General features: G+C 54.6%; 2 protein-coding genes across 3 annotated transcripts; both read left to right on the top strand.

Annotated features, from left to right (window-relative positions):
• Nucleotides 1-8,398: 8,398 nt before the first annotated feature.
• On the top strand, nucleotides 8,399-14,691 carry SBK3 (SH3 domain binding kinase family member 3). The gene is made up of 4 exons (XM_066372604.1): nucleotides 8,399-8,446; nucleotides 10,315-10,465; nucleotides 10,778-10,980; nucleotides 12,941-14,691. Exons 1-4 carry the CDS (start codon nucleotides 8,399-8,401, stop codon nucleotides 13,631-13,633), a joined length of 1,095 nt encoding a protein of 364 aa, XP_066228701.1. The 3' UTR covers nucleotides 13,634-14,691.
• Nucleotides 14,692-15,487: 796 nt separating this feature from the next.
• SBK2 (SH3 domain binding kinase family member 2) lies at nucleotides 15,488-20,632 on the top strand. 2 transcript variants are annotated; one of them, XM_066371964.1, is made up of 4 exons: nucleotides 15,488-15,556; nucleotides 16,446-16,718; nucleotides 18,337-18,539; nucleotides 19,290-20,632. In XM_066371964.1, exons 2-4 carry the CDS (start codon nucleotides 16,448-16,450, stop codon nucleotides 19,881-19,883), a joined length of 1,068 nt encoding a protein of 355 aa, XP_066228061.1. In that variant the 5' UTR covers nucleotides 15,488-15,556; nucleotides 16,446-16,447; the 3' UTR covers nucleotides 19,884-20,632. The 2 variants fall into 2 exon arrangements, with proteins under 2 accessions (XP_066228061.1, XP_066228062.1); XM_066371965.1 differs by lacking the exon at nucleotides 15,488-15,556 and adding an exon at nucleotides 15,600-15,694.
• The last annotated feature ends 7,232 nt before the right edge of the window (nucleotides 20,633-27,864 follow it).

The following is a 27,864-nucleotide window of genomic DNA, read 5'->3' as shown; positions in this document are numbered from 1 at the left end:
ACGTCTTACTTAGGCCCTGGCTGGGGTGGCTCACTTAGAGCATCAACCCAATACGCCAGGGTTGCAGGTTTAATACCCCATCGGGACACATATGAGCATCAACCAATGAGTGAGTAAATAAGTGGAAAAACAAGTCGATGTTTCTCTCTCTTCCTTCCTCTCTCTCTAAAATCAATAATTAAAAAGAAAAAAAAAAACCTTACTTAGTGCTTATTGTTGATTCCCTAACATGGAACTGACAGTCAAGGATGCTTCCACTTGTGCCTGAAGGAGGCTCAGCTAACACATGGATTTTCTCCGCGAGGCACACACCGGCTTTCCTGTGGTGAAGGTGCCACATGGCACTTCAGTTTGGGGGCGACTTGAAACCACAAAACCTTGTCCTGGTTAAGAGCATTGTCCCGAAACAAGGTTGCCGGTTTGATCCCCAGGCAGGGCACACACGGGAAGCAACCAAGGAATGCACAACTGAGTGGAACAACAAATGAATACTTTCCTTCCCTATCCCCTCTCTTTCTCTCCCTTCCTCTCTCTGTCTCTCTAAAAATCAATAAAAATTAAGCTATGACCGGATGGCTCTGTTGGTTGCAGTGTCATCCCGGAGCGAGGAGGTTGCTGGTTCAAGTCCCCAGTCAGGGTGCATACAGGAGCAGCTCGATGTTCCTGTCTCTCTCTTTCCCTGCCTCTCTCAAAAAACAAACAAACAAACAAACAAACAGACAGACAAAACCACCAACATGAAGCACAACTGCAAAGGGAGCGTTCACAGGATGACAGTGAGGCCGTCCTCTGTTCACCCCTCGGCTGAGAACATGACGGCCAGAGGCTCAAATTTCACGCCATGCTGCGATTGGGGATTTGGGGGTGACTACCCCCACCCCTCCCCTCCCCCCACCTCTCGGCGGTGGGCGTGTCTGGGACCAGGGAATCCATGAATACACAGAGATCGACTGTATATCCGAAACATTGTGTCATCCTGTGATTAATAAAAGCTCCCTCAGGGAGATCGTTTACACGCCCTTTTTTCGTGTTAAGTTGTTGAAATCCCCCGTCTATTTTATGCTCACATCTTAATCAGGACCAACCAGCCACGTGGTCAGGGGCCAGGACTGCCGAAGAGCCCCGCCTGGCCGGTGGCCTCTGTGTCCAGCACTGTGTATGCCTGTGTGCGCACGTGTGAGCTGCCAGCTCTCTTCAGATCCTCAAAGGGACCTAGGAACTAAATAAATAAAATAGAAAGCCCGTGCCAGATAGAACCATGGTGGAGAGAGCTATGCGGCTGTAGCCAAGGAAGCGGCACGTTCTCCCCTCCAATACCCCCCCCCCACCCAGGAATTCCACGTGGAGGCCAACGATCAGGAGATAGTGGGCCACTTAGCACAAGTCAACACGTGTCAGAAGAGCCTTTGCGCCCCTGCTTTGCAAGAGCATAGAGTGTTGAGGAAAAAAATCAAACGTCCATCTACAGAAGAATGGATCTGTCCAACACAGCCTGATCACACACGAGAACAGAAAAAATAGCCCGTCTTTTTGCAAAGGCGAGAACTTGGGAGTTTCATGCTCAGGTGCTGAGGAAAGTCACAAACACAGGGGTTGCGCTAATGAGGACGGAGGCAGCTGGGGAAGGTCACAGGCATGATACTATTTATACAGCGTTTAACGACATGCAAGGCGAAACTCTATAGCGCTAATAGGTTTGTGCATATGTAGCAAGGGCATTTTTGACATGAACAGACACCTCCCTAGGGACTGGCGGTGGTTACTTCTGGGAGGGAGAGGGATTTGGAGAGAGTTCTGAGCCTGTTTGAAAAGTTCTATTTCTTCAACTGGATGGCGGTGGCCAGTTAGGAGCTTATGAGATATTATTCAGGGTATTTTGGGGGGCGGTATGTATGTCTGAAATAGTCCATTGCATAGGGAACCGTTAGAGACATTCTTTGCAATCTGGTCAGAGGCAATGAGGGGTGACATGTGGACTGTCCTGCCTTGGAAAATACTATTACCTCCACTGCAGGAATCTTGGAAGGATTAAATGAGTTTCCTGTGCAAGGATGCCCGCCCATTATAGTGGCTAGAAGAGGATTGTTTGTTTGTTTATATATATATATATATATATATATATATATATATATATATATATATATATATATATTCTTTTTTTTTTTTTTGTATTTTTCTGAAGCTGGAAACGGGGAGAGACAGTCAGACAGACTCCCGCATGCGCCCTACCGGGATCCACCCGGCATGCCCACCAGGGGGCGACGCTCTGCCCACCAGGGGGCGATGCTCTGCCCATCCGGGGCATCGCTCTGTTGCAACCAGAGCCACTCTAGCGCCTGGGGCAGAGGCCAAGGAGCCATCCCCAGCGCCCAGGCCATCTTTGCTCCAATGGAGCCTCGCTGCGGGAGGGGAAGAGAGAGACAGAGAGGAAGGAGAGAGGGAGGGGTGGAGAAGCAGACGGGCGCCTCTCCTGTGTGCCCTGGCCGGGAATCGAACCTGGGACTTCTACACGCCAGGCTGACGCTCTACCACTGAGCCAACCGGCCAGGGCCTATATATTTTTTAATTTAGTGATTTTATAGAGGAAGGGGAGACTGAGAGAGAGAGAGAAATGTTGATGTGTTGTTCCACTTATTCATGCATTCATTGGTTGAGTCTTAGACGTGCCCTGACCTGGGATCGAACCCCAAACCCCGGCATATCAGGACCATGCTCCAGCCAGCCAGGAAAGAAGAGTACTTGTTAATAATAGTAATAACATGCCTGACCTGCGGTGGCTCAGCGCATCAAGTGTCAATCTGGAATATTGAGACTGCCGGTTCAAAACTCCAGGCTTGCCTGGTCAAGGCACGTACAAGAAGCAACTGCTACCGCTAATTGATGCTTCCTGCTCCTCCCCCCAACCTTTCTCTCTCTGTATCCTCTCTCTGAAATCAGTAAGCAATATCTTTTTAAAAAAAATAGTAACACCATCAAGCAATCAGTCTTTTCTAGCTGTTATGTCTGGTGCTTTCCCCCATGATCTTATTTAACAATATTTATTCAATGTATGTAAGAGCCAAGGGACACGGTACAGTAGAGAGAAAATAACACGACCTGCGAACCCCGGAGTGCAGCCTTCACAACCACACTCCCAGCCACTCACGGCTGAATAGCTTCACCTACTACTTCATAGTCTTGACCTTTCCAGACACAATAAATAATACATTACCACTTTTTCTCTTTTAAAAAATTTAAAAAAAAATTTTTTTCCAATACAATTGACATTCAAGAGTTTAGTTTCAGGTGTACTGCATAGTGGTTAGACATTTATATACCTTGCAAATTAATCCCACCAATATTTTCAGCACCCACCACACATAGTTATTACAATATTTTGACTATATTCCCTCTGCTATACTTTAACATCTCTGTGTTTTTGTTTTTTCTTTTTTAAATCTCTTTTTCAACCCAAGGGTGGGTTGGGAGAGCTGGTGGGTTGTCAACTGCCCACTCTTTGATGTGTGAGTTAATTTTTAAAGAAGATTGTAGTTAGAGCGTCGGCCTGGCATGCGGGGGACCCGGGTTCGATTCCCTCCAGGGCACATAGGAGAAGCACCCGTTTGCTTCTCCACCCCCCCCCTTCCTCTCTGTCTCTCTCTTCCCCTCCCGCAGCCGAGGCTCCATTGGAGCAAAGATGGCCCGGGCGCTGGGGATGGCTCCTTGGCCTCTGCCCCAGGCGCTAGAGTGGCTCTGGTCACGGCAGAGCGATGCCCCGGAGGGGCAGAGCATCGTCCCCTGGTGGGCAGAGCGTTGCCCCTGGGGGGCGTGCCAGGTGGATCCCGGTCAGGCGCATGCGGGAGTCTGTCTGACTGTCTCTCCCCGTTTCCAGCTTCAGAAAAATAGAAAAAAAAAAAAAGATAAAGAAGATTGTAGTTATTGATTTTAAAGAAAGGATAAAGGCCCTGGCCAGTTGGCTCAGTAGTAGAGCGTTGGCCCGGCGTGTGGAAGTCCCGAGTTCAATTTTAGGTCAGGGCACACAGGAGAAGTGGTCATCTGCTTCTCCACCCTTCCCCTCTTGCTTCTCTCTTTCTCTCTCTATCTCTCTCTTTCCCTCCTGTAGCCATGGCTTGATTAAAGCAAGTTGGCCCCAGGCACTGAAGACGGCTCCATGGCCTCTGCCTCAGGTGCTAGAGTGGCTCTGTTTGCAATGGAGCAACAGCCCAGATGGGCAGAGCATTTCTTCCTGGTGGGCATTCCAGGTGCATCCCGGTCAAGCGCATGTGGGAGTCTGTTTCTGCCTCCCCTCCTCTCACTAAAATAAATAAATACATAAATAAAATGAAGAGAGGCTATATAGAGAGAAAGGTGGGCAGAGGAACTAGAAGCATCAATTCATAGTTGCTTCTCCTATGTGCCTTGACCGGGCAAGCCCAGGGTTTAGAATCGGCGACCTCAGCATTACCAGTCGATGATTTATCCACTGCATCACCACAGGTCAGGTGAGTTCATTTTTTTAAATGTATCTTTCAGTCTATATTTTGTTCATTACATTTATTTGAAAAATATAAACTATATAAATAATATATAAAATACAGGGTGGGGCAAAAGTAGGTGTACTTCACTATGAGTAGGCAAAACAGAGTTTATTCTTTGATTATTATTTATTAATTATTTTATTATTTTTCATATGAACAACTGTAACCCTACTATTCCCTCACCCTATATATACTCTACTATATATAATATATAATACATACTATAATTACATGCAGAATAATGCACATAACTTTTTATTTTATTTTATTTTTTTTAGGTGAGAGGAGGGGAGATAGTGAGGCAGACTCCCACATGCACCCTCACTGGGATCCATCTGGCAACCCCCTCTAGGGCTGATGCTCGTGTATGGAGCTATTTTTAGCCCCTGAGGCTGAGGTGCTGGGACCAACCGAGCTACTAGCTCCAGTGCCCGGAGCCATGCTTGAACCAATTGAGCCACTAGCTGCAGCAGGGAAAGAGAGAGATAAGGAGGAGAGGGAGGAGGAGAAAAGCAGATGGTTGCTTCTTCTGTGTGCCCTGACTGGGAATCGAATCCAGAACGTCCACACATTGGGCAGATGCTCTATCCACTGAGCCACCAGCCAGGGCTGCACATCACATTTTTTTCTATTTTTAAACTGAGTTTTAGAGAGAGGAAAGGAGAGAGAGAGACAGAGAGAGAGAGAGAGAGACTGATTTGCTGTTCCACTTATTCATACATTCATTGGTTGATATATGTGCCCTGATCAGGGATTGAACTTGCAACCTTGGCATATTGAGACAATGCTCTAACCAAATGAGCTGCCTGGTCAGGACACATTTATTATTGTGTTACATGCAATATGTTACACACAGGCATACCTCAGAGATACAGGGTTAGGTTCCAGACCACAGCAATAAAGGGAATTGTGCTTTTTGCGGCTGTAAGGTCTTGCCTTCAATCTGTAAAATAACATAACACCTGTGAAGCACAATACAATGATGTATGTAATATATTTATTATAGATGCTAATGTTTTTTTTTCTTTTTTTTATCAAGCGAGAGAGACAGAGAGACAGGAAAGGGGAGAGATGAGAAGCATCAACTTGTAGTTGTGGCACTTTAGTTGTTCATTGGTCGCTTCTCATATGTGCCTTGATGGGGGGAGGGGTCTTCAGCAAGCCAGTGACCCCTTGCTCAAGCCAGAGACCTTAGGCTCAAGCCAGTGACCATGGGGTCATGTCTATGATCCCACCCACACTCAAGCCAGTGACCTCGGGGTTTTGAGCCTGGGTCCTCAGCATCCCAGGTCAACACACAATCCACTGCACCAACACTGGTCAGGCATTAATGTTTCTTTAAGAATAATAAACTGGGTGAGCTGCAATCACCCCCCCCCCCACCAGTTCCCAAGGAGAAAACTAGACATGTTGGCAGCGGAATACTTGGAGAGCCTGTGATCAGGGGGACAGTGAGTAGGGGTCACAGAAAGAGCCCTTGGGGCTGGTGGGCAGGAGACACATGAGGTGGGGCGGGGAGGCAGGAGACTGAGAGGCCAGCTGTAGTGAGGTGTGTGCCCTGGGGCTGAGACTGGAGCCTCCCCTGCCCACACCTGCCTCCCCAGGTCACTCCGGGTGACCCCACACAGTGGCGTTGCTAAATGGGGAGGTGCAAAGCTCCCCGGATCATCAGTGAGCCTCTCCGTGGGCGCGTGTGCGTGTGTGCGTGTGTGCGTGTGTGCGTGTGTGCGTGTGTGTGTGTGTGTGTGTGTGTGTGTTGGGTGGGCTGAGGAGGGCCCGGGTCAGCAGCAACCTCATCATCCTGCCTCCGGGGACCCAGGGGGCCACTCTGCAGCCTGACCTCTGGCCCTGGCTCACGGTCCATTGCAGCTGCCTACAGGGCCCCAAGTCCCCAGGGAGTAACTCAGGTCCAGTCGGCACAGGGATTCTGCCTCACTCAGCAACCCGGGCGGCGGAGGAGGCAGGGGGAGGAGGAGGGGGGCAGGGAGCAGCCCTGAGTCCCCTGACCCTCCGGGAACCCTGGCTCTGCCCACCTGCTGTGAGCTGCCCAATGTCTCTGTTTCTCCGTGCCTCAGTGTCCCCATCAGTAAACTGCAAACCACTGTTCTACAAGTGCAAGGCTTGCAGGGAGGAACCCACAAGGTCCTGAATGAATTAAAAAACAAACAAACCAGGGCTTGGCACATGATTAGCATGGAACATCCATCATTGCACTATTTCATTTGTTTTAGTTTTTGAACGGTAACATATGCTAGGAGGAAATGTCAAGTAGTCCAGAAGGTTAGAGTGATAGTGTACCCCCCCGCGGCTGAGTAGGGAAAGTTACTGACTCTCAATTCAAGCAGCCATCAGGGCTTCTTTGGGAAAACCGGGGACAACTTAACATGGACGGACTGACAGATGGGACAGCAGGTGGTTGTTGGGAGTTAACGCCCTGCCCCAGGATTCACAGCCACCGAGGCTGAGCTGGAGAGCGCCCTGAGTCTCACAGAGCCGTGAACCCCCGTGTTGGGGTCACAATGTTCTGATGTCTGGTCACTCTGAGCTTTTTTAACGAGGGAAACATTTCCAGCATGACCAAAAAATAAAAAGGGAAAGGAAACCCCTTATTCTCAAGGATCCCCACCCCATGCAAGCCTTCATTTTCTTCCATGGGACGACTTCTCCTCCTCCTCCTCCTCCTCCTCCTCCCCCTCCTCCTCCCCCTCCTCCTCCTTCCTCCTCCTCCTCCTCCTTCTTCTATTTATTTATTTATTTATTTATTTATTTATTTATTTTGTATTTTTCTGAAGCCAGAAACGGGGAGGCAGTCAGACAGACTCCCGCATGCGCCCGACCGGGATACACCCGGTATGCCCACCAGGGGGCGATGCTCTGCCCATCCGGGCGTCGCTCTGTCGCAACCAGAGCCATTTTAGCGCCTGAGGCAGAGGCCACAGAGCCATCCTCAGCGCCCCGGGGCCATCTTTGCTCCAATGGAGCCTTGGCTGTGGGAGGGGAAGAGAGAGACAGAGAGGAAGGAGAGGGGGAGGGGTGGAGAAGCAGATGGGCACTTCTCCTGTGTGTCCTGGTCAGGAATTGAACCCTGGACTCCTGCACACCAGGCTGACGCTCTACCACTGAGCTAACCAGCCAGGGCCTCTTCTTCTTTTTAAATTGGCTTTAGCCAGAGAGAAAGACAAGACAGGCACATCGATTGATCTGTTTCAGTGTGTTCCCTGACGGGGGATCGAACCTATGTGCTTCTGGCTGATGCTCCAACTGAGCTCTGTGGCCAGGCCCCGCAGGAGTATTTTAAAGCAAACATCGTGGAGCATTTCATCCCCAAATTTTTCCATCAGCTGTGATTTACTTTAAAATACCCCCCCCCCAAGAAAACATAATATCATACAAAGACTGCACAAAGTTCTTGTTGGTAAAAGTCTAGTCAGTGGCCCAGCGTGTTTCCTGTGGTCCTTTTGACTTTTCTGTGTGTGAGCAGTTTTGCACAATCAAACCTCAGAGAGGTCGAAGAGCAAAAGAAATTCTCCCTCAGCAACCCCCTCCGCCCGGGTGCCTGGGGGCCCATGCTGAAGCCAGTTTCCGGGGATCCTTCCAAAGTGTCAGTGACGGTTGTTGCTGTCTTTATTAATAGTAGGTTGTAGTAGCCGTGAAAACTGAGCCGGCCAGTGTCAGGGCCGTGAGTCAGCCTGGCCCACATCCCACAGACACCTCTGACCCCTCCGGCCGGCCGTGCCTAAGGCCATCTGTCTCTCGGAACATCACTTTCCTGCTCTGTACACTGGGGATAAATCCCCACGTTTATCGGGTGGTCAGGAGGATCCCACGTAAAAGCACCCCCCTTCCCCCGATCAGCCAGGCTCAGAGCAGGTGCTGAGGACATGAGAGAAGCCTTTTCTTCACGCATCTCTGAGCTCTTAGCCTCCCAGGTCTGAGGGAGGAGGAGGCTGGGGGTCCGGATTCCTGGGTCTGAGGGAGCAGGGCTAAGGGCCTGGACTCCCAGGTCTGAAGGAGGAGTGGCTGGGGGCCCGGACTCCTGGGTCTGAGGGAGCAGGGCTAAAGGCCTGGACTCCCAGGTCTGAGGGAGGAGGGTCTGGGGGCCCAGACTCTTGGGTCTGAAGGAGGAGGGGCTGGGGGCTTGGACTCCCGGGTCTGAGGGAGGAGGGTCTGGGGGCCCGGACTCCCGGGTCTGAGGGAGGAGGGGACTGGGGGCCTGGACTCCCAGGTCTGAAGGAGGAGGGGCTGGGGGCCCGGACTCTTGGCCTTCCAGTGTATGGCTTTGGGAATGGTCTCCCTGGCTCCCAAGGCCAGCACTCCCCGCCCATGGAGAGAAGGACCAGAACGCATGGCGCTCTGTGTGACATACCCCAGCTAAGGTTTTGTGAAGGAACCTGTCCCCCCTTTTTCCACAGCCCTCCAGCCTGGCCCCTGGGGGTTCACAATATGTTTTGTCCCCTCTGTCCTGGGACTAGAGCCCAGACTCCAGGCTGGTCTAAGTTTGGAAGGGGGAGGGAGGGGGGCCGCAGGTCAGAGGGGGTGAGGGAGGGGTGTGTGTGTGGGGGGGATGGGACGTCTCTGAGCTGTCACACACACAGCCCTGTCTCAGGCCCCAAAAAAGGGAGGGACAAAAGGCTCTGAGAGAAAGTCAGGAACAAAGACAGGAGGAGAGAGACACGGAGAGACACGGAGGAAGAGGAGGCCATAGTGAAGAGACAGAGATAGAGCAGGGGAGGGGAAAGCAGAGAAGAGGACCTCCTGTATCACAGACAGCACTGACATCGGTCGAGACAGCGTGTGCAGACAAGAGAGAGGGGCCAGGGCCAACAGAGTCAGGACAGGGAGACCCCCCCCCCCCCCCGCAGAGACCTGTGAGCTGGAACAAAGGACAGGGAGGGTGGTTAGATGTTAGGTAGTAGAAGAAGGGCTGAGAGGGAGGAAAAGATAACAGTAGGATAATACAGAGCAGGACCCACAGACACCCAAAGGGTGAAAGAGAGAAGAGAGGAGCCAGGTGGAGGAAGAGAAATCTTTTGACTCAGACAGACACGGATAGAGAGCAAGGCAGACCTCTCAGACGAGGTACTAGACCTTGGACCTGTGGGGCCCAGCAGGCTTAAGGCCGGTTGCCTCTCAGGGATCCCAGACAAAGGGGGAAGCCCAAGGGCCCACTGATGCCAGGCAACCCTGAGATGGAGCTCAGGGACCCCGAGAACCACGAGGATGGGGACCCAGAGGTGAGAAATGGGACACAAAGGAGGAAGAGAGAGAGACAGAGAGACCAAGAGACAGGTGTAGAGAGAAAGGGAGTCAGAGATAGAGGTGCCAAAGGGCAGACAGCAGACACAGAGGGACAGAGAAGGAAACAGAAGACAGGGAAACAGAGAGCCATCAGAGATCCAGAATAACACCAACCCAAGGACACTCAGCAAGATCTAAGTCCCCAGAGAAATGGGCTCAGGGACAAAGAACATGAAACGCAGGAAGAGAGAGAAAGAGAGACGGGTGGAGTAGGGGGTTGTGGGGGGAGTCTGCAGCCCCAGTTGAAGTTGAGGTCTTCTGGGGAGCTCCCCAAGATGGCGGCGGGTGAGATCTCTGAGAGAATCACCCCAAACCCTGGCAGGACACAAAAAGCAGGTGGCCTGAGGCAGGGTGAGTCACTGTGACTCATCCTACTCTCTGGGGACAGTGACCCCATCCTCTGACCCCTCACATCAGCCCTAGAGTTGGCCTCCCATCTCTCTCTCTCCCTGCTCTAAGCAGGGGCCAGGACTCACCTCTGTTTCTTCCTCTCCCGCAGGATGACACAGCCACAGCCCTCCAGCGGCTGGTGGAGCTGACAGCCGCCCGAGTGACCCCCGTGAGGAACCTGCGCATTCAGTATCGCCTCATCCGAAAGCTTGGCTCCGGCTCCTATGGCCGCGTGCTCCTGGCCCGGCCTCGCCAAGGGGGTGAGTTCAGCCGCCAAAAAGGCCAACTCTTAAGAGCCCCCCCCCCCCCCCCCCCCCCCCGCCACCGCGGCCGCCAGAGTCAGGTTCTCTGAAGTCACCAAGACGGAAAGCATCCCGGGGAGAGCCCCAAGGGGGGACCCTTCTCCAACAGTGCTCTCAGACAGTGAGGAGCATGCAATCTTCCAAGACGCACCAGAGCCCACCCAGAGAAAGGGGGAAGAAGCAACAACCTGCTGGAGGTTGCACGGCAAGGTCAGAGTCGCCCTGAGTCTCCTTGGGCCCTAATGTTGTTCCCCACCCCACCCCCGGCAGGTCAGGTTGTGGCTCTCAAGCTGCTACGTCGGGACTCGGTCCTGAGAACCACCTTCTTGAGGGAGTTCTGTGTGGGCCGCTGCGTCTCCTCCCACCCAGGCTTGCTCCAGACCCTGGCAGAACCCCTGCAGACGCCCCGGCACTTTGCCTTGGCCCAGGAGTACGCGCCCTTTGGGGACCTCAGCGGGATGCTGCAGGAGCAGGTGAGAGGCAGGCAGGAGACAGAGGTTGCCGCTCTGTCCCAAATCCCATTTCTAGCTCGGACCCTGACACAAAATCAGTGCCCAACCTAGCCCCCCTGCCCTAACCCCTCCCCACCATCCCACTCCCAACCTCCTCGCCAAGTGACCTCTTTATTTCTAATTCTCCATGCCATTTCATGGCTGACCTTAACCCCAATGCATCCAAAGACAAGCTGGGATGGGCAAGAAGTTGGGGTTGGGATGTCGGATGCATTTGGTCTGGTGAAAGGGGGCAGGGACAGAGACAGAGATGGCGTTCCAGTTAGCACATGAGACGGGGAGTGTGGGCACGTGTGGAATGAGTGGGCTGAGCTTGGGGTTGATGATAATTGGTAATGGGTGTGGAGAAGAGTGTGGAAGGGGTTGTGGAGTAAGGCAGAGAAGGCTGAGTTTTGATCAGATTGAATTGAAGATGGGCTGTCATGAGGTTTCCTCTAGAAATGAGACTAGGTGAGGCTGAATCCAGGAGGTCTAGAGCAGTGGTTCTCAACCTGTGGGTCGCCATCTTCCGATGGCTTTAGGTGACCCCTGTGTTTTGGTCATTTGACCCCCACCGGGGTCGCGACCCACAGGTTGAGAACCACTGTTCTAGAGAGACTTGAGTATGAAGATTAGGGCAGCCTGACCAGGCGGTGGCGCAGTGGATGGAACTTCGGACTGGAATGAGGAAGGACCCAGGTTCGAGACCCCGAGGTTCCAGTTTGAGCGTGGGCTTATCTGGCTTGAGCAAAAAGCTCACCAGCTTGGACCCAAGGTTGTTGGCTCGAGCAAGGAGTTACTCGGTCTGCTGAAGGCCCACGGTCAAGGCACATATGAGAAAGCAATCAATGAACAACTAAAGTGTCACAACAAAAAACTGATAATTGATGCTTCTCAGCTCTCTCCATTCCTGTCTGTCCCTATCTATCACTCTTTCTGACTCTCTCTCTGTCCCTGTAAAAAAAAAAAAAAAAAGATTAGGGCAAAACCTAAGGTTGGGGATAGGCTTTGGGTTTGAGATAGGGTTGGGGATTAATGGAAGGAAGTGAAGGAAGGAGAGAGGGAGGAGAGGAAGAAGGAAGGAAGGGAAAGGAAAAAAGGAAAGAAGGAAGGAAGGGTAGATGGATGGGTGGATAGATGGATGGATAGATGGAAGAAAGGGAAGAATGAAGGGTAGGTGGAAAGAAGGATAGATGAAAGAAAGAGTGGAAGGAAGAAAGGAAGGAAGAAAGGGTGGATGGATGGATGGATGGACAGATGTAAGAAAGGAAGGAAAGAAGGAAGAGTAGATGGAGGAAAGGGTGGAAAGATGGATGAATGGGAGGAATGAAGGAAGGTGGATGGAAGTAAGGGTGGAAAGAAGGAAGAAGAGTTGAATGGATGGATTTTGGATATTAAATAATTGAATAAATTATTGGATTGCTGGCTGGCTGTGGGATGGATGTTGAGTGGAAACTAGAAGAGACTGTTGGGTAGATAACTGCTTTGATGAATGGGTTGCTGGCTAGCTGGGTGGATAGCTTTATCAAGGGACTGATGACGTGAACTATGGACGTTTAGAGCAAGATCTGAGTCGGAGACGGGATCTAAAATAGCGGGGGACAAAGAACAGAATTAAGTTGGGGGGTTTGTGTTCTCACTGGAGATCTGAGTCGTCCGTTTGGAGAAGGTGAGTAAGAAATGTAAAGAACGGTTCTGAGTACTAGTGTTCAGGGCAGGTATGACGGGAGCTAAAGCAACCTCTGGTTAGATTCAGGGTTTGCTTTATGGCAGTATCAATGAGGGTGCCCATTGTGGTTGCGGACGATCTCGAGAAGATATGGGGGGGGGGGTTGTTCCGGGAACACTAGAGGTAGTCACCGGTCAGGGCTTCTGGATTCTGGAACCCAAGAAGCAAAGTAGAGAAAGCACCCTGACCTTCACCTTATCTCCCTGACCTCAGGGCCTCCCCGAGCCGCTGGTGAAGCGTGTGATGGCCCAGCTGGCTGGAGCCCTGGACTTCCTCCATAGCCGAGGGCTGGTCCATGCAGATGTGAAGCCAGACAACGTGCTGGTCTTTGACCCTGCCTGCAGCCGTGTGGCCCTAGGAGACCTGGGTCTGACCCGGCCTGAGGGCAGTCCAACCCCTCCCCCACCAGGGCCTCTGCCCTTTGTCCCACCTGAGCTCTGTCTCCTGCTGCCGACTGCCACCCTGCCCCTGCGACCGTCCTTGGACTCGTGGGGCCTGGGGGTGCTTCTCTTCTGTGCCGCCATGGCCTGTTTCCCTTGGGATGTGGCCCTGACCCCCGACCCCAAGTTCGAGGCCTTTGCTGGCTGGATGACCACCAGGCCCCAGCCACCTCAACCACCACCGCCCTGGGACCAGTTTGCAGCCCCGGCTCTGGCATTGCTCCGGGGGCTTCTGGACCTGGATCCAGAGACGAGGAGCCCTGCCCTGGCTGTCCTGAACTTCCTGGGGGATGACTGGGGCTTGGAGGGGAACAGGGGGGAGCCTGGGGGTCTGGGGAGTCCGTCTGGGGAGGATGAGGAGGAGGAGGGGGGGTCAAGCTTGGAGGAGTGGACAGAGGAGGAGGACGATGACCTAGGTGGCCGGAGGATGGGAACAGATGGGGGAACTCCCAGACCAGGTGACTGAGACAGGTGGCCAGAGCCTCAGCCAAAGGCCCCTCCCCCAGCCTCCATGGCCACCTGGATGCAGAGACAGCTGCTCCTGAGATGACAGAGATGGGATGTATTTTCTCCCCACCGGAGGTCGGGCTGAGGACCTGGGATTCCAAGATCTCCAACCCCTCCCCCCTCAGACCCAGGAGTCCACCTCCCACCCCCCTCACCCCGCTCCGGCCCTTCCTCCCTCAAACACCCTTCCTTTCCCTTCTGTCCTGAATGTGTCTGTTTGGAGGAAGGCACTGTTTCCCCTGTAGATACGTTTCCGTCTGGTGGGGGCCACACTGGATGGGAGGACATGCAGTTCTGATGAGGTCACTCCTCTGCTAAAGACCTTGCAAGACTCCCACTGTCCTCGGCACCCCATCTGAGCTTTCAGGATCCGACACTACGGAAACCTCGACCTCTGCCTGCCTGCCTCTCTCCCCTGTCCCTGGGCTCCGTCCATCCGGGTGACACTGAGGAAGCCATGCATCCTTTGTGGGTTTAAATCTGCACGCACACGCGGCTACTTGTAGCTACCTGCCAGCAGGCACCTGCACGCCCTGTGACCTTCCCGAGAATGCCTTCCCAGAGCCGCACTTGCAGAAGCCCCCCGCTGGGACTCTATCTGAGTTATAGTGTCTCCGTGTTCTCAGGCGCTCTAGCGTGGACTTGGTCTCTTATTTCTACACCTTTTCTCCTTCTCCCCACACTCCGGCGACCCTGTGCCCGCTCGGACAACACAGGGCACGTGGTGGGTGACCGCCCACGCTCAGGTCGTGCTGGTTTGGATGGGTCCCTATCCACCGGTGACGCAGGCGGGACCGCGTCCCAGAGACCCCACCAGGCCAGGCGCCGGGACGATGCTTCCTCGTGGGAATCCGTCCTGCGTCCTTTCTAGATTTAGGAAAAGTGGGTCCACTCGACACAACGTGGTGTCCTGGGTTGAACTCCGGGTTGGGGGGGGCGGGGAGGTAGGTTGTTGGCGGAAACACCGGGGAGATAGGACGCCTCGTGTGTCGGATTGTGACTTTCCAAGCTTGGACAAAAGGCACTGTTGGCTGAGACACTGACCCCGCGGGGGTCCTGGGCCAAGGGTCCCGAGAGTGCTCAGCACCACCATCTCTGCAACTGTTCTCAAAACCTAAACTTCTTCCAAAATAAAAGCGTATTGTATAAAGAATTGAGTTCCCATCTTGCCGTGTCGCTATTAGGAGGCTGAGGGGTGGGAGCCTCCGCCCGGAGACCTTGATCACTACCCACCTAGCTTCCCCACTTCCACCGGGAAAGCAGCGGGCTCCGGCTCAGGCTGGACCCTGGTGTTTCCCTCCCCTCGGGCCTCTTTCTTCCCAGTTGCTCCAGCACCTGCTGCCCCTCGGCCCCAAGTCTGAGCTCATCCCTCACCGCATCGTTCTGGAATCCCTGTTGTCTCATCCTTTCCCCAAGGGACCCCCCTCCCCCGTGTCTTGTTCCCAAGACCTCCCTCACCCAACAAGTGTGTCTGACCTGTCAATGGGGCATTGATGGGCAGCTGGGTGGGGTCCAGGCAGGGGATCTATAGACAGATAACTTCATCCTCTACGGGAGGTCTGGACCGCAAGTCTGAGGGGGGCGGGGCCTGGAGTCTGAACCCCCGGGTCCGAGGTAGGAGGGGCCGGTGGTCTGGGTTTGAAGGAGGAGACACTGAGATCCTGAGTCTGGGCCATTTGTCCCAACGCAGCTTGTTCTGGGAGTCAACACACGATGTCGCTCTGGCCTTAGTGGGGTAGAGGGGGGCGGGGCTATGGGCGGGGCTTAGGACCCTAGGTGGGGGCGGGGTCTCGCTCCTGGGCTGTCCTCCGCTGGCATGGGCTCTAAGTGCTGGACACTGACCACAGCGGGCAGCCGGAGGGTCAGGCAAGCCTTGGAGAAGGTGAGAGGTCTGGAGGTCTGAACCCAGGTCAGGAGGAGGCCAGGGCGAAGGGGCCTGAGGTGGGATACACCTGGAAGTGAAGCCAGGCCGGCGGTCAGAGTCCTGGGTCCCTCCGGAGAGCTGCAGCCGGACCTTAAGGTGGTCGAGTGGCTGAGTGTTAGGGACATCGTGTCTGGGGGTCCCCAGCTGTGTGAGTTGTATAGGTCACAGGAGAGATGGGACAGAGGGGCTGCCTGACTGTTGGATCCGAGGGAGGAGCGACAGGGGGTTCGGACTCCTGGGTCAGAGGGAGGAGGGACAGGGGGCCCGGACTCCTGGGTCTGAGGGCGGAGGGACCGGGGGCCTGTACTCCTGCATCTGAGGATGGCAGGTTGGTGGGCTTTTGGCATTTCCCATCGTGACTCAGTCTCCCTCTTCCCTGGACGCATCTGAGGAGTGGGGAACCAGTTACGAGTTGGCGTGAGGTCAAGCTCGAGATCACAGATGTCACTCACCCCCGCCCCCAGAGTCACCCGGTGGCCCAAGGCTGAAAGATGAACCAGATAACTCGAGACACCCCCATCTTGTTTCCAAAGCAAACAGACATAGGCCCTGGGGGGTGGATAAGCGGCCTCTATCTCCTAAAGCGCAAACAGGTGTTCTTTGCTCCCGGGGGGCCAGAGAGGGCAGGGCTGTGGACACTAGGGCTTGGGGGACACCTGGGTCCCAGATGGGAACAAGCTCTTGGGAGCGGTTTTCCCAAGCCTCTAAGAAGCCTGGGGTCTAACTCTTACAGCCCCGGACCCTCCTTACTCAGACCCAGGAGTCCCAGCCCCCAGCCCTGCCTCTCTCGGACCCCAGTCTGGTAGCCAGGCCCCTTAGGAGTCACCCTGTGTGCTCTGCTTGGCAGACATGCCCGGCAAACAGTCAGACGAGGAACAAGTGGAGGAGGGGCCCGCGGAGGACGGAGTGGACGGAGATGATGGAGATGACCAGAACCTGGGGGGCCTCACGGCGGAGGAACTGCGGCAGGGCCAGGAGGCGGCCCTGGCCTTGGAGGACATGATGGCACTCAGCGCCCAGACCCTGGTCCAAGCTGAGGTGGACGAGCTGTACCAGCAAATGCGTCCCCTGGGCCAGGGCCGCTTCGGCCAGGTCCTGCTGGTCATCCACCGAGAGAAAGGTACCGGGCCTGGGGACACAGGTTGGGGTGGGTGGGTGGCTGCAGGGGCCAGCAGCGTGGGCCCAGGTGGAGGCCAGCCAAGGCTGCGGAGCCTGCAGACCCGAATCCCATTTTGTCTTCGCCCCCTAAGCCGTGTGTGTTCCTGGAAAGTCCTCTCTGAACACGTCAAGGCCGCAGTTGTGGGGACCATGGGGAGCAGAGAGGTCCCCCCTTGTGGCCTTCACATGTGGCCAGTTTAGTAATCACCGTGGGGCTGGCTCGGAGCCAGGCTGTGAGCCAGGCACCTAGCAAGGCTCGACACCCAGCCCACGGTGCACACACCCTCCATCCTCCCCGCAAAGCTAGGAGACTGTGGACGGAACACTGTCAGTCAGGACTGGCCTTCTGAGTTCCCCATCCTGGGTAGTGCCGGGAACCCAGTTGGGAGCTTGTGAGCCCACATTCGAGTTGGACCTCCTGGTGCTGCCACAACACAGGACCATGGACAGGGCGGCTTGAACATCAGAAATGTATTTTCTGGCCACCCCATAGCCTGGAAGTCCAAGGTCAAGATGTAGGTAGGGTTGATTGCCTTTGAGGCCTCTGTCCTGGGTGTGTCACCGGCCATCTCCTCCCTGTGTTCTCACATGGTCGTCCCTCTGTACGTGTCCAGGTCCTGATGTCCTCAAAGTGGACCAGGGACCACCACCCTGTGATCTCATCTGACCTCTTTCAAGACCCATTTCCAAATACAATCACATCCTGCAGTATGGGGGAGGGGTCGCCATTCAGCCCAGAACAAGGAGAAAGGTCAACCCAGAACCGGGTCACCTCAGAACTCGGAGGCAGGAGCAAGGTCTGGGCTCAGAGGCTGTAAAGGCGCCTCATCCACTGACGCTTCCTTCACGTACCCCTGAATGCCCTTGGGTGCCGCCATTGGGGTGGGCAGGGCAGGGAAGAACACAGATGGGATGGCCGTCAGTACAGATGGACCCAGCTCAGCAGAACAGAAAGTGCCACGCGCCCTGACTGATGCCAGCTGCCTTCAGCTGCTGCTGCTGCTGCTGCTGCGTCCAGCAGGGGACAGAGTGGAGGGGTGGGTGGCAGTCAATATTTAAGGGGAGGGGGTGATCTGCCTTCGCTCCACACGGCCTCCCCGATCACGCAGCCTCCCCGATGGGCAGGAGAGGCTGGGCCCCCACAGGAGGTGGCCGCAAAACTGCAGACACCAGAGTTCCCGTCTTCGGGGACTTCTCACATCCTAGGAGGTCTTTCCACACAGTGATGGAATTTCCTAAAAAGACCTTCCTTGGATCCACTACCCAGAGCAAAGTGTCTTCCCCCGCTGCCGTGGATCCGACCCAGCTCTTTGGCATGAGGTTGCTGGACCCAGGGGCCACACTAGGTCCCTGGAGGGTCTGAGTAGTCCAGCTTTGGTGATATACATTCCTTCCTCCGCTTCGAGTCCGTGGGCTCAAACAGAGCAGAGCTACTGTTATTATGATTAGCGCTACCACCACCGTGTGTTTGGTGGCCAGGCTGCGCTTAGAGTGGGTTCGGGAGGGAGGTTTGTGCTTGGGGCCAGCAGGGGTAACCCTGGGTCCTCATTGTCCCCAACTCCTGTCCCTGCTGCCCCCAGGCACACCCTTGGCACTGAAACAGCTCCCAAAGGCCTCCACTTCCCTCCGTGGCTTCCTGTACGAGTTCTGTGTGGGCCTCTCTCTGGGCACGCACCCGGCCATCGTGGCCGCCTACGGCATTGGCATCGAGTCTGCCAATTCCTACAGCTTCCTGACAGAGCCCGTCCTGCATGGGGACCTCATTGCCCTCATTCAGCCCAAGGTGGGTGCACAGATCCTCCCTGGGAGCCCCACTGGGTCTCACAGAAACAGCCCTGAGCAAACCGGACTCAAGTTTGCTCGCTGCTTGGGGTGGGGGCCTCACCAGACCATGAAGCACACCCCCAGTTCCCACAGGCCTCTCATTGGGGTCTCCAGGGGGAGTCGCCTGTCCCATCTGGGGCCAACACCGCACCCTCTGAATTCACCTGCCCTCACGAGGTCAAAGTAGAACCCATCACCCCTCACTGGTCTCCACAGGGTCACCCCAGGGCTCACACAGGCCACCCTGTTTTTTTATTTATTTATTTATTTATTTATTTTTTACAGAGACAGAGAGAGAGAGTCAGAGAGAGGGACAGATAGGGACAGACAGGAATGGAGAGAGATGAGAAGCATCAATCATTAGTTTCTTGTTGCAACACCTTAGTTGTTCATTAATTGCTTTCTCACATGTGCCTTGACCATGGGGCTTCAGCAGACCGAGTAACCCCTTGCTTGAGCCAGGGACCTTGGGTCCAAGCTGGTGAGCTTTTGCTCAAACCAGATGAGCCCGCGCTCAAGCTGGCGACCTCGGGGTCTCGAACCTGGGTCCTCCGCATCCCAGTCCGACGCTCTATCCACTGCACCACCGCCTGGTCAGGCCGGGCCACCCTGTTTGAGGCCCTTCCTTCTCCTGGGGGCTGGGGAGAAGCTGTGTCACCAGACCCCCTGGTTTGGGAGGGACAGTGACCCTGTGTTGTCCCCCCTGCAGGTGGGCCTGCCACAACCAGCTGCCCAGCGCTGTGCGGCCCAGCTGGCCTCGGCCCTGGAGTACATCCACTCCCACGGCCTGGTGTATCGCGATCTCAAGCCCGAGAACGTGTTGGTGTGTGACCCAGCCTGCCGGCGGGTCAAGCTCACTGACTTCGGCCACACGCGGCCCCGCGGGACGCTGCTCCGCCTGACCGGGCTACCCATCCCCTACACGGCCCCAGAGCTGTGTGTGCCCCCACCACTGCCTGAGGGCCTGCCCATCCAGCCAGCCCTGGATGCCTGGGCGCTGGGGGTCCTGCTCTTCTGCCTTCTCACGGGCTACTTCCCCTGGGACCAGCCCTTGGCCGAGTCTGACCCCTTCTATGAGGACTTCCTCATCTGGCGGGCCGAGGGTCAGCCCCAGGACCGGCCCCAGCCCTGGGTTGGCCTGACGCCCGTGGCCGATGCTCTCCTCTGGGGGCTGCTGGACCCCCACCCCCGAAAGAGGAGCCCGGTGAGCTCCGTCCACAGCTACCTGAAGCGACCCTGGAGGCAGCGGGAGGAGGAGGAGGCTGAAGAGGTGGATGTGGGAGACAATAAGGCTGGAGAGTGACGGCCTGGGCCCACATTTGCCCCGGGAGTAGGGTGAAGCCAGGGAAAATCAACTTGGTCCTATATCCTGAGGTCTCCTGGGCTTCGTAGGGTGGCTCTTGGCTTCTCTTCTGCCTTTTTTGGTCACGGCTTCATTGTTTTCCCTTTCTGTCTTTCTGTCCCCCTTCCTTAGCGGGTGGGGTCTGTTGGGTCCCTATATGTCTGTGCCCACCAGTTTCCTACCCCAGGGCCTTTGCTGCCTCCTTTGCATGTGGTGCCCTTGACTGGGCCCCTCACTTTGTGCAAACCTGACACGCTTACCCCTCAGTCCTTCTGGGGCCACTCCTCCCCACCCTGGGCAGCAATGCAGTGGGGGCGGGGCTGACCTGGCGTCCGTCCCCACCCGCCTCTCCTTTGCTACAGGGATTCCCTTCCACCTTCACCACAGACTCTATGTGGTTACTCTGCGTCCTCCTGGGACCTCCTGAGCTCCTGGGTGTTGGGGCCCCGACCTGTCCTGCTCTCTACTGTGTCCCGCGCGGTTGGGGCCGTCCTGGCTGTCGCCGGTGGGCAGGAAAGGCTTGTTGAATGAATGGACCCCGGTGGTTTTGCACACCTGGTCCTCTTTCCTCACGTGTCTCTCCTCTGCCCGGGTCTCTCTCACCCTGTGCCCTTCCCCTTCCGCCCACGTACTGGCTGTTACCCTGTAGATAAAATGCTTTCTCCTCTGAGCCCGGCCACCTTCTGCAAATAAAGTCCATCTGGCTGGCACTTAGGTCTCTGCGTTGTCGAACAGTCGGCTTGGGAAAGAGAGGGATGTTGTGTGTGTGTGTGTGTGTGTGTGTGTGTGTGCGCGCGCGCACGCGCGTGCGTGCACTGAAGACAGCATTGTGCAAGAGAGGGAGGAAGACAGGGACAGAGGAGGAGAAAGAGACAGACAGATGGAGACAGAGACAGAGAGAGATGGGGGGCGGGGAGACAGGCAGGGAAAGGGAGAGACAAAGGGGCAGAGAGACAGAATAGCAGAAATGGCCCTTCAGGGTGACAGCGCCCGAGGCTGGCTCTGGGCCAGCGTTTGTAGCCATCGCTGCTTGTCTTGGGGTCATCTGGGTCTCTTTCTGTGCGTCTGTCTGGGTGAGTGAGGGGAAGACGATTCAAGGGAGCTTGAGAGTGTCCGACTGTGGGAGGACATGTGCAGGAGCTGGTCAGAGTGTGTGTATTTTCGTGTGTGTGTGTGTGTGTGTGTGTGTGCCTGTGCGTGTGCGGCAGGGGAAGAAGTCACCCAGGCTGGTGTGGCTGTCAGTCACCACCAGCTGGGCTGCTGCCCCTTCACACCTCCCCCTCTCCCCCTGGCCCCTTCCTGGCAGCCGCCCTGTTTGCAAACACTCTGTCTTCCTCTCCGTGCCCTCCTTGGCCGCCAGCCTAGTGCAAGGCTACAAACTAGAGCTGGATCAAGTGTCGTTCTGTCCCTGGCCCCGGCACACACACACACCCCAGTGCCCCTGCTATGGCCTACAGGAGCAGCGCTGTGTATGATGACAGCGTATGCAGAATGACCCCAGGGGCCCTTTGAATTGAGGTGCCATTCAGAGAACTGGAGACACCGGCAGGCCCCTGTCCTGGACAATCCAGGTGAGGTTCGTGGAGGAGGGGTATGGTAGAAGAGCATGATCAGGACCTCCTGCCATCTTATCAGTGAATCTGAAATAGCCCTGGCAGCTAGGCCAAGAATGTGTCCCCAAAAAGCTGGAGGTGCGTGGAGAGGGCGGAGGCGGGTAATGGTGAGTGGAGATGAGCAGGGGTCAGGGGTGGCCACAGACAGTGTTAATTGGTGGCAGCAGCTGAGGATTAACTGGCAGGTGACAATCACCAGGGGCAAGGGAGGACAGAAATTCCCAGGAAGGGCCCTAGGGGGTGGGGCCATGCCAGTGGAACACTAGGTAATGAAGTGATGCCTAACACTAATCAGAATGCTTAGTGCCAACAAGATCCCCTTCTCAAGTGGCTTCCAGGCAGGCACATCAGCTCACCCCTCAGAGCCGCCCATGTCACTATCACAGTCACAGGTGGGCAGGGATGGCCCAGGGCCACCAAGGTGTCAGCCTGTGCTTACAGCATGGCAGAGCAGATGTGAGACTCACACCCAGGCCAGCTAGCTCCTGGGCAGGGCTCAGCTCTTAAACAGCAGAGCATCCTATCCTATTGTCATCAGCGGGTCAAGGGGCCCCACGCCGGGGACTGGCAGTGTGAGTACAAGTGTAGGAGGGTGTGTTACCATGAATGTGTATTCATGTGACAGTGTGAGTCTGCTGTAAGTGTATGAGTGTGTGAGCATGAGTGTGTGAATGTAAGAGTAGGCATGTGAGTAAGCATGTGTGTACGTGTGAGCATGCATATGACAGTATGAGTGTGAGTGTGAAGGAGTGTGGGAGTGAGCGTGAGACAGTGAGTGTACATCTTCATGTGAGAATGTGAGTGAATGTGTGTGTGTAAGTAAGCATGGGGATGGACAGAAGTGTGCGTGTAACTCTGAGGAAGTGTGTGCGGGTGGGTATACATGTGGAAGAATGCAAGAATCGTGTGAGTGTGTGTTTGTGTGCTGGTGAGATGGCTGCACCTCCCTTGGAGGAGACTGGAGAAGGGGCAGGTTGAAAAAGACAGAAAATTGGGTCTGCAGCAGCCTTCAGACCCACCAAAGGGTCATCATCAAAGGACAGGCAACGGTGCATGTTGGGGAGGGCGTGAACACCTTGGAATCCTCCCAGTGTCGGAGTGAAAGAAATGGGGCAGCTACTGTGGAAGTTTCTCTATGTGTGAGACACTGAACTACCACGTGGCCCAGCATTTCCGCTCTTGGCATCTGCCCACGAGAAATGAACACACATATCCATATTGCCTGACTGGGGGTGGTACAGTGGATAGAGCACCGACCTGGGATATTGAGGTCCCAGGTCTAAAACACCAAGGTCACTCACTGGCTTGAGCGTGGGTCACTGGCTTGAGCAGAGCATGGGATCCGAGACAGAATCCTGTGGTTGCTGGCTTGAGCCCAGAGGTCACTGACTTGAAGCCCAAGGTTGCTGGCTTGGGCCCAAAGTCTCCGGCTTAAGGAAGGAGACATTGACTCTGCTATAGCCCCCCCAGTCAAGGCATGTATGAAAAGCAATCAGTGAACAACTAAGGTACTGCAACAACAAACTGAAGCTTCTCTTCTCTCTTTCTCCCCCTCACACACACCAAAAAGAAATGAAAACCTACATCCACATGAATATTCACAGGCAACGTTATTCACAGCAGCCCAAAACTGGCAACAACCCAAATGTCCGTCAATAAATGAATGGATACATACATATCAGGTGGTTCATCCATACAATGGAATATTAATCATATATATATATATATGATTTATATATATATATATAAAAGAAGATTTATATATATATATATAAAAGAAGACCCAACACGTGCTGCATCACGATGAACCTTGAAAATATTCTTGAAGGGAGAAAAGCCGGTCACGAAAGACGATCCGTGACAAGATTCCACTTACATGAACTGTCCCGAATAGGCAAATCCATCGAGAAACATTAGTGACTGTCAGGGGCGGAGTCACTAGAGGGGGCAGATGGGGACTGACAGCTAATGAGTCCAGGTGTTCTCCTTAGTGATGGCGATGGTGGTGGAAAAGTTATGAGTATCGCACAATCCTCAGAATATACACTGCTCACAAAAATAAAGGAATCAGGGAATGGGCAGATAGTTTTCACCAGTGAAATCAGAGTCGGTTTGCCTCTCATTTGCATAATTGCACAACTTTCTTTGACGTGTCCTTTGCTTTTCTGATGTTCCTGTTTAATAATAAAAAAACCCATCAAATTCTTCTTTTCTTTTTATTGCTTCCTCTTCATGTTGAAATGTCCCCTAATTTCTGTGAGCAGTATATTACAACTGTATACATAAAAAGGGTGAAATGGATGGCATGTAAATGTCACCTCAACTGGAGGCTGCTTTAAAAGAAACCAGGTATGTCCAAGGTTTTCCTGCTCTGTCTGACCTTGATCATGTTTTCTTCCTTCACCAAGCCTCTCATTGCCAATAAAAAGAAAAGAAGCCTGACCTGTGGTGGCGCAGTGGATAAAGCGTCGACCTGGAATGCTGAGGTTGCGGGTTCGAAATCCCAGCTTGCCTGGTCAAGGCACATATGGGAGTTGATACTTCCCACTCCTCCCCCCTTCTCTCTCTCTCTCTTTCTCCTCTCTCTAACATCAATAAATCAAATCATTGCCTGGCCTGTGGTGGCACCATGGATAGTGTCGACCCAGAACGCCGAGGTCACCAGTTTGAAACCCTGGGCTTGCCTGGTCAAGGCACAGATGAGAAGCAAGCAGTGAACAACTAAAGTGAAGCGACTATGAGTTGATACTTCTCACCTCCCCACCTCCCGCCACTATAAAATCAAGCAATAAAAAAAATCTTTAAAAAAAGAAGAGGAAAGCCCTGCCTTCCTAATAGCTCTGAACTCAGGACCCATTCACCAGGAACTAGCCCTTCAACCCAGCACCAGCTCAGGAAAGGAAGAAAGAAAGAAAGAAAGAAAGAAAGAAAGAAAGAAAGAAAGAAAGAAAGAAAGAGACAAAGAGAGAGAGAAAGGGAGAAAGGGAGAAAGGGAGAAAGAGAAAGGAAGGAAGGAAGGAAGGAAGGAAGGAAGGAAGGGAGGGAGGGAGGGAGGGAGGGAGGGAGGGAGGGGGAGGGAGGGAGGGAGGGAGGGGGAGGGAGAAAGAGAGAGAAAGAGAGGGAGAAAGAGAGAAAGAGAGAGGAAAGGAAAGGAAGGAAAGGGAAGGGAAGGGAAGGGAAGGGAAGGGAAGGGAAGGAAAGGGAAGGGAAGGGAAGGGAAAGGAAAGGAAAGGAAAGGAAAGGAAAGGAAAGGAAAGGAAAGGAAAGGAAAGGAAAGGAAAGGAAAGGAAAGGAAAGGAAAGGAAAGGAAAGGAAAGGAAAGGAAAGGAAAGGAAAGGAAAGGAAAGGAAAGGAAAGGAAAGGAAAAGAAGTCGGTCTGGATGCAAACCCAGCTCTGGCTTATTTCCAAACCTTCTCACGTAGCCGCCCCCCAAAAAAACACAACCAGGATGGTGCTTGTCAAGGGACTTCTGGGTTTCCCCTAGCTGGTGGACACCACACTGGCACAGAGGACCAGCTAAAAAATTTGTGGGTGCCCAGTGCAAAGTGAAAATGTGAAGTTTCTTATTTAAAACACACACTCACAATGGGAAAAAAGCTTTCTCCTCCCCTGTCTCTGTCTCTGTCCCCAACTCAGTCTCTCTGCCTATCTCTCTAATTGTTGCTGAGTGTGGCTCTCGCTGGCAGACCCTCAAGGGGGTGGGGGACTCGAGGCCCCTGCCTGAGTGCAGAAGGCCAGGAATCGGGCCACCAGAGCCCACTGGGAAGCTGGACTTGGCACGCCTCCTTGTCCCATTGGTTTCGATGACAAACACACAATCAAAAATCCAAGGAGACACCGGGGACCTCGACTGCAGCAGCGCATGAATCCTGCCATGAGTGGCACACGCAGCCGCAGCCCACTTGCAGGGGAAGTGTTTCTGGCCTCAGGAGGCCTCTGCAAACCATGGAAGGAGAAAGGGGAGGGAGAGAAAGAGAGAGAGAGGAGAGAGAGTTCGCTGTGAATGTTTCTCTGCCTCTGTCCAGAGCACTAGGCCTCTGCAGCTACTGTTCTCAGCTTGTAGCAAGCTGGCGCGCAAGGCAACAGGTTCAGCTGTCCCGTGGGAGGTGCCCGGAGTCAGGTCCAGCAAGAGGTGGGGGCTGGCCATGCATCCTGCCTGGCCTCGGGCCCTAGGGCCAGATGTTTGGGCTTAGCCGCCTGGCCAAATAGGGATAGTGTGACCAGATAAGTAAGCACTCGCTTCTTTAGGGCTGGCAGAGGTGGCAGGGGGTGGAGGGACCTTGGCCCAGAGTCCCCGACAGCCCCCTGCAAACCTGGATCGTGGACAGCAACCAGGAGTCTGAACCCCCGGCTGGGTCCCCTAGGTTGACTCGGAGCCAGAGTCCCCCTGCCCTGCTCTAGCAATGGGAGAGAGAGGAGACCCTTTGCTCCCTAGCTGGAGCACCGTCCTCTGGGCCCCCGAGGACCCAGGAGGGCAAAGGGAAGGCAGGCCAAAGACATCCATTCAGCCCTTACCGGGTCAGGAGTTATTTAAGTCTCTGGGGTTAACGAGGCCTCGGGAACAGGGACATGCTTTTTGGCCTGTTGGCAGGAGTGGCAGATGGTCCATTTATCTGGACCCCCATATATTATTCCCTCCCCCCCGGGGTGAGTAACTGGACCCTGCTGGCCTTTGCAAGACCGCAGGGGCGCCAGCTGCCTGACCTTCCAAGACCTTTGAGCCGGGCTCAGACTGAAGATCGGAGAAAGAGGGGACAGGCTCCTTCCTGCCTGAGGCTGCAGGAGCCCGGATCAGAGATGGGGTCGCCCAAGCCAGTCCGCTGAGGTACAGAGAAGGGGGAAGGGGCTCACCCAGATAGGGGCTGTCCCACAAATCTAAACCCTGGAACCCAAGGCCAAAGTCAAAGGAAATCTGCATTGCGTTATTCTGGGGCTGGGGTTCCCAGTTTCCTCCTGAAATGGGGGTTAAGTCTGTCCATCCCTCGAAGGGCCGTGGGGACCACGGGAGGTATGAAGAGCTCATACTGCATCAGGCGGAGAGCAGTCTGGCCAGGAAGAGTGTTTGCGATCAACGCGGGTGAACGGAGCACACGCTACGTACACGCTGAGCCCTATCCTTCCCTGCACAATTACTTCAGGAGGCCAGGACAAGTACAGCTCCATCGTGCGGGGTGGGGGCGGGGGGACAAGGGACTGAAGTTCAGAGGAAGTAAAGGGACTGCCCGAGTCCCACAGCCGGGACAAGGCCTTGAACCCAGGAACGTTGGACTTGGGCACAAACTATTTTGTGAGCAATGGCTCCGGGTCAGACCGGCCTGGGTGACCCGAGCTGTCAGATGAGGATGGATATGGTAAAACAATCACACGATGAGCATGTATCCAAGAGCCAGCCCTGTGCTAAGCGCTACTTGGGGCAGGCGTGTGGACGCCTCCATTCCTCATCAGAGTCAAGCCAAGGTTATATCCCCTTGTATTGTCGGGGAGACTCGGACCAAAAAGTGAAGCAACCATCTTGGGTTCACACCCACAAGGCCCCCAACTCAGGCACTGGGGCTCCCAGGTTCATGCCTCTCTGCTGAGCTGTGGAAACGGGACCCTCCTCAGCAGACGGACGTTCACCAAGATAAGACGACATCACACACATGCAGAACCCTGAAAACAGAACCCAAGCCATTGGCGGCGCCCAGCGAATACTAGGCATAGTTATTGTTATGCACTCGTGTGTTCAACAGACACTTTGGGGGGGATGTGTGCACACGCCGTGACATGCTCTCCTCTTATTTACATCTATAACCAAGGCAGAGGTTCCCGCCCTATTGTGATAACGGGGTGTCATCACCACCATCATCAGTGCCATTGTGCCATCTTTGTCAACATCACCACCACCATCATGGCCATCACCACTGTGTGCTTTTTTTTTTTGGTATTTTTCTGAAGTGAGAAGCGGGGAGGCAGAGAGGCAGACTCCCGTATGCGCCTGAGATCCACCCAGGAAGCCCACCGGGGGGTGATGCTCTGCCCATCTGGGCAGTTTCTCCATTGCAACTGGAGCCATTCTAGCACCTGAGGCGGAGGCCATAGAGCCATCCTCAGCACCTGGGCCAACTTTGGTCCAATGGAGCCTTGGCTGTAGGAGGGGGAGAGAGAGATAGAGAGAAAGGTGAGGGGGAAGGGTGGAGAAGCAGATGGGCGCTTCTCCTGTGGACCTGACCAGGAATCAAACCCGGGACTTCCACATGCCAGGCTGACGCTCTACCACTGAGCCAACTGGCCCAGGCCATGGGTATCTTCTTGACTAGAGGTAGTCAACCTGGTCCTACCTCCCACT

Source organism: Saccopteryx leptura, chromosome 3, assembly GCF_036850995.1.
Source record: "Saccopteryx leptura isolate mSacLep1 chromosome 3, mSacLep1_pri_phased_curated, whole genome shotgun sequence".
Classification (NCBI taxonomy): domain Eukaryota; kingdom Metazoa; phylum Chordata; class Mammalia; order Chiroptera; family Emballonuridae; genus Saccopteryx; species Saccopteryx leptura.
This window is presented reverse-complemented; position numbering and strand designations above follow the sequence as displayed.

Coding starts and splice junctions, on each gene's coding strand:
- SBK3 (XM_066372604.1), top strand. CDS start 8,399: ATGAGAGAAGCCTTTTCTTCACGCATCTCTGAGCTCTTAGCCTCCCAG. Junction 8,447..10,314: donor CTGAGCTCTTAGCCTCCCAG/GTCTGAGGGAGG, acceptor CCTCTCCCGCAG/GATGACACAGCCACAGCCCT. Junction 10,981..12,940: donor GCGGGATGCTGCAGGAGCAG/GTGAGAGGCAGG, acceptor CCCTGACCTCAG/GGCCTCCCCGAGCCGCTGGT.
- SBK2 (XM_066371964.1), top strand. CDS start 16,448: ATGCCCGGCAAACAGTCAGACGAGGAACAAGTGGAGGAGGGGCCCGCG. Junction 16,719..18,336: donor GGTCATCCACCGAGAGAAAG/GTACCGGGCCTG, acceptor TGCTGCCCCCAG/GCACACCCTTGGCACTGAAA. Junction 18,540..19,289: donor TTGCCCTCATTCAGCCCAAG/GTGGGTGCACAG, acceptor TCCCCCCTGCAG/GTGGGCCTGCCACAACCAGC.